Genomic DNA, 14947 nt, shown 5'->3' with positions numbered 1-14947 from the left:
GGAAGCGAATCCCAAATCTTCCATAACAAAGCCATCACCTACAGAGAGATGAACCTGGAGAATAGTCCCCTAAGCATGCTGGTCCTGGGGCTCTGTTCACAAACACAAACAGACCCCACAGAGCCCCAGGACAACAACACAATTAGACCCAACCAAATCATGACAACTAAAATATAATTACTTGACACATTGGAAAGAATTTACAAATAACAGAAAAAAATATAATGTTATTTGGCCCTAAATAGAGAGTACACAGTGGTAGAATACCTGACCACTGAGACTGACCCAAAATTAAGGAAAGCTTTGACTATGTACAGACTCAGTGAGCATAGCCTTGCTATTGAGAAAGGCCGCCGTAGGCAGACCTGGCTCTCAACAGAAGACAGGCTATGTGCACACTGCCCACAAAATGAGGTGGAAACTGAGCTGCACTTCCTAACTTCCTGCCAAATGTATGACCATATTAGAGACACATATTTCCCTCAGATTACACAGACCCACAAAGAATGTGAAAACAAATCCAATTTTGATAAACTCCCATATCTATTGGGTGAAATAACACAGTGTGCCATCACAGCAGCAAGATTTGTGACCTGTTGCCACAAGAAAAGGGCAACCAGTGAAAAACAAACACCATTGTAAATACAACCCATTTATGTTTATTTATTTTCCCTTTTGTACTTTAACTATTTGCACATTGTTACAACACTGTATATATACATAATATGACATTTGAAATGTCTTTATTCTTTTGGAACTTCTGAGTGTAATGTTTACTGTTAATATTTATTGTTGATTTCACTTTTGTTTATCCATTTCACTTGCTTTGGCAACGTAAACATACAGTGGGGAAAACAAGTATTTAGTCAGCCACCAATTGTGCAAGTTCTCCCACTTAAAAAGATGAGAGAGGCCTGTAATTTTCATCATAGGTACACGTCAACTATGACAGACATATTGAGAAAAAAAAATCCAGAAAATCACATTGTAGGATTTTTAATGAATTTATTTGCTAATTATGGTGGAAAATAAGTATTTGGTCAATAACAAAAGTTTCTCAATACTTTGTTATATACCTTTTGTTGGCAATGACACAGGTCAAACGTTTTCTGTAAGTCTTCACAAGGTTTTCACACACTGTTGCTGGTATTTTGGCCCATTCCTCCATGCAGATCTCCTCTAGAGCAGTGATGTTTTGGGGCTGTCGCTGGGCAACACGGACTTTCAACTCCCTCCAAATATTTTCTATGGGGTTGAGATCTGGAGACTGGCTAGGCCACTCCAGGACCTTGAAATGCTTCTTACGAAGCCACTCCTTCGTTGCCCGGGCGGTGTGTTTGGGATCATTGTCATGCTGAAAGACCCAGCCACGTTTCATCTTCAATGCCCTTGCTGATGGAAGGAGGTTTTCACTCAAAATCTCACGATACTTGGCCCCATTCATTCTTTCCTTTACACGGATCAGTCGTCCTGGTCCCTTTGCAGAAAAACAGCCCCAAAGCATGATGTTTCCACCCCCATGCTTCACAGTAGGTATGGTGTTCTTTGGATGCAACTCAGCATTCTTTGTCCTCCAAACACGACGAGTTGAGTTTTTACCAAAAAGTTCTATTTTGGTTTCATCTGACCATATGACATTCTCCCAATCCTCTTTTGGATCATCCAAATGCACTCTAGCAAACTTCAGACGGGCCTGGACATGTACTGGCTTAAGCAGGGGGACACGTCTGTCACTGCAGGATTTGAGTCCCTGGCGGCGTAGTGTGTTACTGATGGTAGGCTTTGTTACTTTGGTCCCAGCTCTCTGCAGGTCATTCACTAGGTCCCCCCGTGTGGTTCTGGGATTTTTGCTCACCGTTCTTGTGATCATTTTGACCCCACGGGGTGAGATCTTGCGTGGAGCCCCAGATCGAGGGAGATTATCAGTGGTCTTGTATGTCTTCCATTTCCTAATAATTGCTCCCACAGTTGATTTCTTCAAACCAAGCTGCTTACCTATTGCAGATTCAGTCTTCCCAGCCTAGTGCAGGTCTACAATTTTGTTTCTGGTGTCCTTTGACAGCTCTTTGGTCTTGGCCATAGTGGAGTTTGGAGTGTGACTGTTTGAGGTTGTGGACAGGTGTCTTTTATACTGATAACAAGTTCAAACAGGTGCCATTAATACAGGTAACTAGTGGAGGACAGAGGAGCCTCTTAAAGAAGAAGTTACAGGTCTGTGAGAGCCAGAAATCTTGCTTGTTTGTAGGTGACCAAATACTTATTTTCCACCATAATTTGCAAATAAATTCATAAAAAATCCTATAATGTGATTTTCTGGAATTCTTTTTCTCAATTTGTCTGTCATAGTTGACGTGTACCTATGATGAAAATTACAGGCCTCTCTCATCTTTTTAAGTGGGAGAACTTGCACAATTGGTGGCTGACTAAATACTTTTTTCCCCCACTGTATGTTACCCATGCCAATAAAGCCCCTTGAATTGAATTGGATTTAATTGAATTACAGTGCATTCGAAAAGTATTCGGACCCCTTGACTTTTTCCACATTTTGTTACATTACAGCCTTATTCTAAAATTGATTAAATAAATGTTTTTCCTCATCAATCTACACACAATACCCCATAATGACGAAGCGAAAACAGGTATTTTGAAATGTTTGCAAATGTATTAAAAATAGAAAACAGAAACCTTATTTACGTAAGTATTGCTATGAGCTCAGGTGCATCCTGTTTCCATTGATCATTTTTACATTTACGTCATTTAGCAGATGCTCTTATCCAGAGCGACTTACATCCTTGAGATGTTTCTACAACTTGATTGGTGTCCACCTGTGGTAAATTAAATTGATTGAACATGATTTGGAAAGGCACATACCTGTCTATATAAGGTCCCACAGTTGACAGTGCATGTCAGAGCAAAAACCAAGCCATGAGGTTTAAGGAATTGTCCGTAGAGCTCCGAGACAGGACTGTGTCAAGGCACAGATCTGGGGAAGGGTACCAAAACATTTCTGAAGCATTGAAGGTCCCCAAGAACACAGTGATCTCCATCATTCTTAAATGGAAGAAGTTTGGATCCACCAAGACTCTTCCTAGAGCTGGCCGCCCAGCCAAACTGAGCAATCGGGGGAGAAGGGCCTTGGTCAGGGAGGTGACCAAGAACCCGATGGTCACACTGACAGAGCTCCAGAGTTCCTCTGTGGAGATGGGAGAATCTTCCAGAAGGACAACCATCTCTGCAGCACTCCACCAATCAGGCCTTTATGGTAGAGTGGCCAGACGGAAGCCACTCCTCAGTAAAAGGCATATGACAGCCCACTTGGAGTTTGCCAAAAATGCACCTAAAGGACTCTCAGACCATGAGAAACAAGATTTTCTGGTCTGATGAAACCAAGATTGAACTCTTTGGCCTGAATGCCAAGCGTCACGTCTGGAGGAAAACTGGCATCATCCCTACGGTGAAGCATGGTGGTGGCAGCATCATGCTGTGGGGATGTTTTTCAGGGGCACGGACCGGGAGACTAGTCAGGATCGAGGGAAAGATGAACGGAGCAAAGTACAGAGAGATCCTTGAAGAAAACCTGCTCCAGAGCGCTCAGGACCTCAGACTGGGGCGAAGGTTCACCTTCCAACAGGACAACAACCCTAAGCACACAGCCAAGACAACGCAGGAGTGGCTTCGGGACAAGTCTCTGAATGTCCTTGAGTGGTCCAGCCAGAGCCCGGACTTGAACCCGATCTAACATCTCTGGAGAGACCTGAAAATAGCTGTGCAGCGACGCTCCCCATCCAACCTGACAGAGCATGAGAGGATCTGCAGAGAAGAATGGGAGAAACTCCCCAAATACTGGTGTGCCAAGCTTGTAGCGTCATACCCAAGAAGACTCGAGGCTGTAATCGCTGCCAAAGGTGCTTCAACAAAGTACTGAGTAAAGGGTCTGAATACTTATGTAAATGTAATATTTCCGTTATTTATTTGTAATACAATTGCAAAAATTTCTAAAAACCTGTTTTTGCTTTGTCAATATGGGGTATTGTGTGTCGATTGATGAGTTTATTTTAATTTTATCCATTTTAAAATAAGGCTGTAATGTAACAATGTGGAAAAAGTCAAGGGGTCTGAATACTTTCCGAACGCACTTTACACAAACTAATAGTGTATAGAACGCTTGTGGAAAGCATCATGTCACCAACATTGTTGCATCCATCTGACCAAGAAAGTGCTCCTGACTCCGCGGTGGAGCAACTGCTCTCTCCTTGAGTGACAGGGGGCGGGGCTTGGTGTGGTTAGCCGCATGCAGCAGGAGGAGATGGAGGGGCGATGACTCAAGTAGAAAACAGAGTAAACTATCAAAACGGACATTATACGCGTCGGAGTTGCGTATCACATAAAAAAAAAAAAAAAAGATTGAAATACTGTTATAGAAGGTAAAGTACAAACTCAAACCGGTCTGTGCATCAATACCGGTATATAGTAAAATACGGTATTCCGCCCAGCCCTACGGGGGAGGAGAGTGAACAGGGGTAAGTAAAGTGTTTCCTGGTGTTTCAGTATCGCCTGCAGCCATTGGTCCTCCCTGACCTGTAGGGGTTAACTATAATGTATACTGTTGTGCGCGTGCGCTGTGTGTGATTCATTACTCAGAGGAAAATGAAAAGAAACGTGTGGCCTGGAAGGGAGGGAGATGCAATCACAGTGTTGTAAGTGTGTTATTTACTGTGTGTATAGATCAGGAGGTAGGAGATGGAAATGGCGTTGGAGCTCAGGGCTTCCCCAGACGAGCCTCTCCCAAGACCACCCTCTCTCCACAGTGAGTACACACACACACACACACACACACAATCTCCCTATTCCCAGTGAGCCCCTATTTACATTCCACACAGAACCCTCCACCCCTCTCTCTCCTTTCTTCCACTCCGCTGAGGTCTTTCTCCCACAAACACACACACTCTGGTCTCCCCCCTCTTTTTTCTCTCTCTCCCTCCCTCCCGCAGGCATTTCTGTCTCTGTTCTGTGAGTGTGTGATGGTGGGAAACATCCTTCAGCTCTGCGCTTGCTTTTATTTTTTACAAAGGTAGTTAGCCTTTTTATCCATTTTGCTGACGACTAGCGTTTGGGGGGATATCTGGGAAAGGGATGTGTATGTTTTTAAACTGCAGCTTTTACACTTTGTCGGATGGATAGTTGAACTCGAAAAGGTTGGTTACTTACTACTTTAAATATTAATGGATTTTCTTTTTACTGTATAAATAGCAAATAAATAGTAGACTATGTATAACTGAATAATGGAATCTTTTGGGGGGTATTTTAAGAAGTAAAAGGTTTCCTTCAGTTTGCTCCAAACATTTACTAGCTGAATTTTTCCAATAAGAACGTTTTATGTGTGTGTGTGTGCCAGAAGTCAGATGGAATGGTAAAAATGCTCTCCCTCCCTCTGATTTTCCTCCCTTTCTCTCTTTCACACATCAGTGTGTCTAAACTCACACAGAGTGATTTACTGCACCAGGGGTACCCACCACACACACACACACACACACACACACACACACACACACATACACACACACATACACACACATACACACACACACACACACACACACACTCTTTCTCTCCCATACACACTCTGCTCTCTCGCTCTCTCTCTCTTTCTATCTCTCTGTGTCTCTCTCTCTCTTTCTCTCTCTCTCTCTCTCTTTGTGTTTCTCTGTCTCTCATAACATATAGGTATAAGATATTTAGCTGGCAAACGGTAGTGAATTTCAAGTGTAACTTGATCACCTCTCTTGCGCTGCTCAACAGTGGATCGTCAGGTCAACTTCAGTTTGCTCTTTGTAAACAAGCATACTATGTGACTGGCTCAATTGCATTTTTGTGAATGTTTTCAAAATACCACGATATATATGGTATACCGCCCAAGCACACCCTGTAACAACAAATTGATTTGGTTTGACATTTTCCATGTTTGGTATTTCATCTCCTTTTCTCTCCCCTCCCCTCTCTCCCTCCAAACCCTCCCCTTTCTCCCCCAAACCCTCCTCTCTCTCCCTCCAAACCCTCCCCTCTCCCCCAAACCCTCCCCTCTCTCCCTCCAAACCCTCCTCTCTCTCCCTCCAAACCCTCCCCTCTCTCCCTCCAAACTCTCTTCTCTCCCTCCAAACCCTCCCCTCTCTCCCTCCAAACCCTCCCCTCTCTCTCTCTCTCTCTCTCTCTCTCTCTCACCCACCCCTCCCTCTCATCCTCCAGTTCTCCTCTAGGTGGGTTACACATTCGGTATGACCCAGGGTTAGGGTTAAGGGGGCTAGGTTCAGGTCAGGTGGGTGGAGGGGCCACCTCTATAGAACAGCTGCTGGAGAGACAGTGGAGCGACGGACAACAGTTCCTACTGCAGCAGGGAGCACAGGGAGATGGTGAGCTCACACACGTACATTACATTATTCATCAAATATAATCTACTCACCTACTATTGCATTGTTTGGATAATTAAATTGTATCGTTTTAATATGGTCTCCTCTCCCCCCTCTCTCTCATAGTGTTGGGGATATTGAAGTCCCTCCACCAGCTGCAGCAGGAGAACAGGCGTCTAGAGGACCAGATTAAAACTCTGACCATGAAGAAAGAACGACTGCAGCTCCTGTCAGCTCAGCTGTCCGTGCCTTTCACCCCTAGTACTGCTGCTGCCCAAGGTACACACACACACACACACACACACACACACACCTATTACCGCCTCACCTCACCCTAACAAACACCCCATACACACTGTCACTCTCACTGTCTGACTGTGTGATGTTGTGTGTTTCAGATGTGAAGAGTGACTCCTCTTTACCTGCTCAGGTAAGGCAGCACCAGCACACAGGGACTGAACCCAGCTAGTACACTAGTTATGCTGTCGTTACAGAGAGCTGTTGGAGATATTGGTAAACAAAGCTCTCTCTCTCTCTCTCTCTCTCTCTCTCTCTCTCTCTCTCTCTCTCTCTCTCTCTCTCTCTCTCTCTGTCTCTCTGTCTCTCTGTCTCTCTGTCTCTCTCTGTCTCTCTGCCCCTCTCTCTCTCTCTCTCTCTCTCTCTCTCTCTCTCTCTCTCTCTCTCTCTGTCTCTCTGTCTCTCTGTCTCTCTGTCTCTCTGTCTCTCTCTCTCTCTCTCTCTCTCTCTCTCTCTCTCTCAGGATAGCGTGTTGTGTGGCCGCAGTAGTGGTAGCTCTACCTCTTCTCTCTCCACCCCCCACTCCGTCTCTCACAGCCCCCCCCAGCCGCCTCAGCTCAACGGGGTTGCCATGGGAACAATGCTGCTGGGAGGGGGGGCGGGGCTAGGGATGGGGGGGGTAGTGGGTGCTCTGAACAGAGTCATACAGACCACCTCCAGCCCTCACACATACACCTACACACACACCTCCACACCGGGCACCAGCGCCACTCTGCCCATCTCCAGCTCCATCAACAACAGGTACGTACACTACATCTGCCTGCCTGTCTGTCTGGCTACCTGGTAGTCTATGTCATGCTGGCTGGCTATCTGTCTGTCCTTCCATTGATTGACATGGCTGTCTCTCGCTCTGTCTTTAGTTTCAAGTTAATTTCCTTATCTTTTCTTCCTCTCTGCTTTCCTATTGGATTACAGCAGCTCAGCTACTGCTAAAAGCAGGTGAGAGAGTGTGTGTGTGTGTGTGCGTGTGTGTGCGTGTGTGTGTGTGTGTGTGTGTGTGTGTGTTGTAGTTTTCTAACTGTGTGTGTGTATGTCTTTGTGTGTTTTCAGGTTGGGTGCCTTTTCTGAGCAGCAGAGGCTCTTACTGCACCAGAACCAGCTACAACAGCTACTGTCTTCACAGCCGTCTGCGGTAAACACACACACACACACCAGGGCTCCAGACTGCCACCATTTTAGTCGCATTTTGCGACCCTTTGACTTGGCTGTGCGAGTTACATTTTTAATTGGTTGCATCAGTGCGAGCTGCACATTCTACATGGTCACCTCTCTCAAATTGCCCTATTTTTTTAGGAGGCTAAAACCATGATTTTGGTCAAACAGTAAAGTGCATTATCCTCATGATTCCTGTAATGAAAGTGTCTGTCTGCCTGCTCCTGTACCGGTTTCACTGGGGCCTGCTGCTGTGTTGATCGAACCACTCTCTCTCCTTCCCGGGGAATAAAATGCTCAGTGAGAAAACAACGTGTTCTGATTTGAATAATGTCTAAAAATCCTATTGCCGGCAAAACACAGCTATCTTGTTGTCACAGTTGGAGATTATCAGCTTTCTTTAGGTACATTTTTTATTTCTCAGCTCTCAATTTTGAGCTCAATAGCAACTATTTTACAACAAAGATATTTGATATGGCTTTGAGATACGGAGTGCGCAAAATGCGCATTGGCCGTTGGAATTGCATAGGCCTCGTTGGGCAGTAGGATACAACTGCAACGTTTTTTGGGACATTAAGGCCTGATTGCATACAGAGCTCAGAGTTAAAATAACCCTGGTTGCAACGAAAAAAGAGCGGCATAAAACTACTACACCAGCTGATCTGACGCTGTTACGGTGTCAAGCCGGCTAGATATTAGACAGCAGAAATGGTAATTGTCTGCCTTCACTACTGAAGAAACATCCTATTAGGAACAACTAAATCAAAATATGAATAAGAGAAATGGAAGAATGACGTATTACAACTGAAATAAAATGATTAGACTGTAAATGTAGCCTATGTCAATTACGCTGATTATAAAGTTATTTTAGACCGATTTTTAATCAATTAGCCTACCACATTGTAAATGAAAGTGACGTGGATTGCATCAATGTGTGTGATAGACTATTTCAATGTCATCATAAAACTAAGCTCTTTGTATCTGTTTCTATGGATAATGACTTCCAAATAATAAGAAATTATTTTCCCTACCACATTTCTTTCCATTTCAGACATTGTTTCTTCAATAAAGTAGGCTACAATATGCCACAGTATATAGGCCTATTGGCCAAATAACTATTTCAAACAGTAGCCCTGTACGAAATTACAAATGTTCACTATTGGGTGTTATCACGTTGTTCTACAAATAAATACATCTCCACTATGCGCACAATATTAGAATACAATAACATTTGATTCAAAATACAACACAATCACTATTTTGTTACAAATGTAAAATGTGTAGCCTACAGTTCAGGAAGATATCATTTTCCCCTCTTGATAAGAAACGTCCATATTCGATTCAGACAAGTAAAATTATTAATGGATTAATATATCCTACACCATGATCTTTCCATTCATAAAATGTGTAGGGTTACGGCCATAGTAGATTTGTCGTGGTAAACGAGGAAATGAAATACTTTATTTTAGTTGTACAGAATGACTGTCAAATAAATCGTCCTTAGCCAGTTAAAATTGCAAGTACAATTTTTTTAATGATAATACCCACCACAGAGCAAAATCGTCTTGAAAAATGTTGGTTACAATCAGAACTAAAAGATACCACTGACATCCGTGTAAAGGTGCACACATACTAGGTTCAGTTTGCTCCTAGCAGAACTCATCTAGGCGAAGGGAACAACTGTGCCTTGCATACTCCCTCAAAAAAGACCTTCACTTGAAAAACGAGAAAAAAGTATTCAATCCTTTTGTTATGGCAAACCCAAATAAGTACAAATGTGCTTAGCAAGTCACAAAATGTGCTTAACAAGTCACAAAATGTGCTTCACAAGTTGCATATACTCACTCTATGTGCAATAATAGTGTTAAACATGCTTTTTAAATGAATACCCCATCTCTGTACCCCACACATACAATTATCTGCTAAGTCCCTCAGTCGAGCAGTGAATTTCAAGCACAGATTCAACCACAAAGACCAGGGAGGTTTTCCAATATTATGATGAAATTTAGTGATGTTTTTGTTCGTTTTGTTGTTCGGTATGGCTTTTTTCGACTGTTCGCTCACACAAATATGTTCTTGAGGCAAGTCGAAGTTCTGTAGCCGAAGTCTATGCCCCTTTGTCAGGGATTGGTCAACAGTACTACTCCTAGTAGGAGTGGGAACGATGGATGGGATCTTCAATTAAGTGTTTTCTCACTGGAGAAATACTGCACCAAACATCTTAGTTAGATGCAAAATTGCCCGACTAAGACCTCTGTAAAAATGTCAACATTAATTACAGATTTCTTGATTTATCTTTGATTAATTCAGACTATTTTGAGGAAGTTTATACAGACTATGTTGTTGCTATGGCTTCTCAAGAGGGACAAACAGTAATATTGCCACCTTTTCTCGTTTTCAAGCGAAGGTCCTTTTTAATGGGGCAATCTGCACTTGCTACATCCATTTTTAGACACTTAAATGAATGATATGTACCCACTGATTCTTGAAGAATATAATGTATAAATGCCACATGAGCTTAGTTCAACTGTCGTACCCCATCAGAACCCAAAATAGAAGCTTGTTTTACTCCAATGTTTGTATATGTAAACAAACACTGTACAGCCTCATAACATGGTTAAAACGATAATTTTGATATCATGGATGGTCAGTCCTTGCATCCATAGCTCTGTCTATGAATTTGAGAGTGGTTACATTTCTCCAGCCCCATCCCTCAGCCGTTTACCAAATCAGTGACAAGGTGACGCTTTGTTATTGTTTGTACTGCAGATTGCAGCTTTAAGGGAGTATACGAGGCACAGACGTTCGCTTCACAAAGCTAGGAGCAAACCGACCCAAGTATGCGGGCGCCTTTATTTATCTGAGGTCACATTATTAAAATATCTCTCTCTCCCTCCCTCTCTCCAGGAACAGCATCAGGTGTTATTTTACCAGTTGATGCAGCAACAACAGGACCTCCACCAACTCCAGTCTCTCTCCTCCTCCTCCCAGCTTCCCTCCATCCCTCTCTCCTCCGCTCAGCTGCCCATCACCTCCCTTCTTTCCTCCTCCAACGCCCACGGCCAGGGAACCATCACCGCCAACCCCTTCCTGGCACTGCACACACACCCCGACACACACACACACCCCGACACACACACACACCCCGACACACACACACACGCCGCTGCACAGAAGTCCCGGCTGGCTGAGAAAGCTGTAGGAGTCACTGGACAGGAGAAGACCTGACCCACAAAACAGCTCTCTCTTTCCTTCTGTTGCTCATTCTCTCTATTCTCTATCTATCTCTCTCTTTCTCTCTCTTACTATCCATCTCTTTATCTCTCAGGGGTTTCCGCCATCATAGCATCTCTGATCAGTGCTGTGTGTTCAGCACACAAGCTAGTCCACATAGAACTACAATTACTACAAACTCCCAAAACTATCAGGACACTAACATAGCTGACTGACTCACAGCTCTGCTGGAGAGATGAGGTCTGGGAAGTATGACTCATTGGACAGTTTTAAGAGAGGGAGGAGTTGTGTACTGAACATGTAACATGTAACTGCTGGTACCTCTCTATCTGCGCGTATGGACCAGCATAAGACTTGACCAGAGACCACTCTAATGTAAGACTGACTGACTGACTGACCGCTCAGTCATGGAAGCCTTGCTATGACTGTCTTTCTGCTGTACCTACCTCACACACAAAAACCAGCCGATTAGGGCCCACAACCCTCCGCATCGGCCAATAGGAATCCACAACATTCATGACTGGCCAGTCAGGGTCCAATCCCCAAGTGCCTAAGGCTGAGGGGGCGGGGTTACTCATGCTCCTCTTCCTGTCTCTCCTGTCAGTCATCCATTCTCACCATATTACTGGCTGTCAAGCTGCGTTGCCCAGGCAACAGATCAAGCAACACATTCTGAGAAGCTGGAAACCAGGAAATGTATTTAGCTGCTTTCACAAAATACAGAAGCCAACTTTATAAATGATCTCTTTTTATTTATTTATAAGTGCCAGCTGTTCTTTCAAGCATTTGTTTTATACTACTGTTTAAAGTTTTTCTCACTCAAATCTTGCTGGAAACATTTTTGATGGAAACAAATAGTTGTGTATTAAGATTGAACTACTGGTGAATGGAGGTGGTTGGTGGTGTACATAGCTGTTATTGTGGGGAGGGGTGTGGGTTCAATGGCACAGTTTTTACCTCGTTTGTGTAAATAAATATATATTTTTCATTGGCTTTGGGGTGTAAATAAGTGATTGTGATTGGGCGTGCTGGTGTGAAGGATAGCCAATGAAACCTCATTTTGTGTGTGTGAATCTTATGACCAGACAATAGGAGATGGTGACTGAACACAAAGTATTAATTTATTTTTATATGTGCAGGGACATTGTTTTGTTGTTTTTATAAGTTTCACACTGCTTATTTTTACTTGTTTTATTTTATACTCAACCTCTGGGCACCATGTTTCCATCCGTGTTCACTTTTGTTTGGATCAATTTTGTACAACTGAAAAATCAGAAAACATCCTCAAAAGTTTATATTTCAAGTCACCAAAATAAAGAAGCGTTCTGGATAGAGAAAGAGAGCTGACTTGGTGAAGGAGGAGGAGGACTATTACAGGAAGCCTGTGTCGTGATGTCGTCATGGTGTGGTTTGTAGTTAGTGGGACGACGTTATTGGAGTGGGAAGATCGTTAAAGCTTGATTAACAGCTCTGTTCAAGTGCTTTTTCTCATCTGCATTTTTATGCTTTGGTTGAATAAAGAACGGATCTACCTCCCTTAAACCTGCTGTCTAATAACGTGTTTCTCTTTGTTTACCTCCATCTCTGGATGGACGAAGGGATGACAAACACTGACTCTCTCATGCTCTCTCTCGTTTGCGGTCTTTTCTCTAGTGTTTAGCAGTTTCTGCATGCCCCTTTTATAGTGGTCCAGGTTCCCCCTGCCCCAGCAAACAGACACACACTGTGCACCCCTGTCCCTGATGACTTCCAGCTGCCTAGCAGTGTGTGTGTGTACCATTCTGCTACATCTGCTTCTGCTCGGGGAATTAAAAGCTCACTTTCCCCTCACATCTCAGCCCCCCAGCAACTCTTCAACCCTCACCCTCTATCAGCCCTGTCACTCAAGTCCAGGCTGTTTAAACATGCCCCCTCCCTACCTCCTTGTCCACCACTCATTCCCTCCTCCCCTGTCCTTTTTCATCACCCCTTTATCCTCTCCTCCCTCTCATTCAATCCATTCACAGCATTCCCATTCTGGGGTGGGAGCAGAGCCGTTGTCCATCATTGATCACCTCCCAGCAGCCACTGCTTCTCCCCGGGGGTGGGGTTAACAGCTGAGTGAGGACCCCCATGCTGCCCGATGAGGTGCCTGATCAAAAATCAAAACACTATGCCGCAGAACATCAGTAGTTTCACACACAATTCTCCATTGAGCATTCCTATTAGTCCAGGACTAGGCTCATCTGGAACCAGGAAACTGGCCCAAAATGTCCAGATGAAGAGCTCAAAAGAAGTCATAAGTAAAAATAATTAAACACGTATTTAGTAATTCATATAAACTTGTATTTAAATTAAACATGAATTTAGTCATTGAAATTAACATTTAACAGTTAGAATAACTACTGAGGAAAACCATTAGCAGCTGTAGTTGGGTTTAAATCATTATGGGAGACGTGAGAGGGTTAATCCTCTGTGTGTGTGTTGTGAGGGTGATGATCCAGGGAAAACTTGCTCCCAGCTGCCTGGCCAAGATTCCAGTTCAGAATGGAACCAGATCACTCTGACAGAGGTGTTTAGGGCCAGGAACAGAGAGACAGAGAATAGAGGGAGAGGGAAGCACTGAAGCGTTCGGGAGCAGCTGACGGGATTCCCATGGAATATCACCGGCATCAGATGTGTGTGTCTGTGTAGGCTACAGGTTCCTCTCCTGTAGGATAATGGTCCTGAGGAGAAGCAGCAGGATTATCCCTCATCCCTCTTCACACACAGAGCCTGTATTCTTCTGCTAATTGACACTCCTCTGTCCATCCCCCCATCCCTCTCCATACTCCTTCATAACTACTGCTCCTCCTCTCTGTTCTGTACTTCTTCCCCTCCAAACACACACAGGCTTTGGATGCCCTTTCTAGCTATTTACCTATACGACTGAGTGAAGGATTCAGTATAAATCTTAGTGTGTATATGTATGTGTGTGTGTGAGACAGTCCACACAGTTATATGAAGCTTCCATTTGACACTAATCTCTCTCTCCCTCAGTCTCCTCTCTCTCTTTTCCTAATCTTCATCTCTCTGTAGTCCACTCCTGAACTCCAGCAGGCCTCTTCCAGAGCAGGGGGATTTCCCAGCCACTCTGCCTGCCCAAGGGTCACAGACAGCGGAAAGAGAGAGGGGAGGAGGCCTCGATCGGTACTCTCTCATTCTTTAACGTCTGGAAACTAGAGACAAATAAATCGTAAGGGTCGGTGTGTGTAGCCCATTAAATAATGTCAATACTAATCATTTGAGAATTTGTAGAAATATATATTTAGTAAATTATCACTCACTCACTATTTGTTATTGAACAAATACATTTTACATTTTTACACAAAAAAATCTGATAATGTAGGCCTAAAATAAATTATAATAGGTCTATGGCAAATATCGTGAACACATATTATTTATACTTCTTTATTTGGCAAAGGGCAAATAAAAAAAACATGCATGGTAAATGCTGCATTTATATTAGTTACACTTCTAAATAGGATATTTTCATAGCATGCATTGCTTCAGAACTAGGCTACAAAAGATAGCTTTCTAAATGTACACTAAAGACGAAACAGGGTTTGAATAAATAAATAAATTTCAGAACAAAATAAGGTTTATTTTAAGGCTGTGTGGACTGCTGCAGCTTTCCGCAGTTTAGGCGTGTGTAGTAACAGCGTTTTCCAACTGTCAGCTGGGTGGAGTTGATCTGTAAACCGAACGAGGTGCAGCAGACTGCGGTATTAGCCCAGATTCGTCACCGCTGACTTCGGCTCCTACATGTAAAACGACAAACGCTAGACCGTTAGTCAGCCAGTGTCTGAAATGTCTCACTGTTTAAAACAGCATTGCTCTAT

The 14947-nt window shown here is 43.6% G+C and overlaps 1 protein-coding gene across 6 annotated transcripts in view; it reads left to right on the top strand.

Annotated features, from left to right (window-relative positions):
• LOC121569316 (protein AF-10) overlaps positions 1-12634 on the top strand; it is a 65313-nt gene extending 52679 nt beyond the window's left edge. For 4 of the 6 annotated variants that reach the window (XM_041880172.2, XM_041880167.2, XM_041880170.2 and 1 more), the window contains 8 exons: positions 4726-4807; positions 6244-6407; positions 6531-6683; positions 6803-6834; positions 7165-7442; positions 7617-7640; positions 7752-7833; positions 10761-12634. In XM_041880172.2, the coding sequence (XP_041736106.1) occupies positions 4726-4807; positions 6244-6407; positions 6531-6683; positions 6803-6834; positions 7165-7442; positions 7617-7640; positions 7752-7833; positions 10761-11081 (1136 nt within the window). In that variant the 3' untranslated portion in view covers positions 11082-12634. The remainder of the gene's footprint in view (positions 1-4725; positions 4808-6243; positions 6408-6530; positions 6684-6802; positions 6835-7164; positions 7443-7616; positions 7641-7751; positions 7834-10760) is intronic. The other 2 variants (XM_041880168.2, XM_041880169.2) reach the window with 2 other exon arrangements.
• Positions 12635-14947: the final 2313 nt, after the last annotated feature.

This window comes from Coregonus clupeaformis, chromosome 7 (assembly GCF_020615455.1).
Source record: "Coregonus clupeaformis isolate EN_2021a chromosome 7, ASM2061545v1, whole genome shotgun sequence".
NCBI classification, from domain to species: Eukaryota; Metazoa; Chordata; class Actinopteri; order Salmoniformes; family Salmonidae; genus Coregonus; species Coregonus clupeaformis.
Note: the sequence above shows the minus strand (reverse complement) of the source record. Positions and strands in the feature narration are given on the sequence as shown.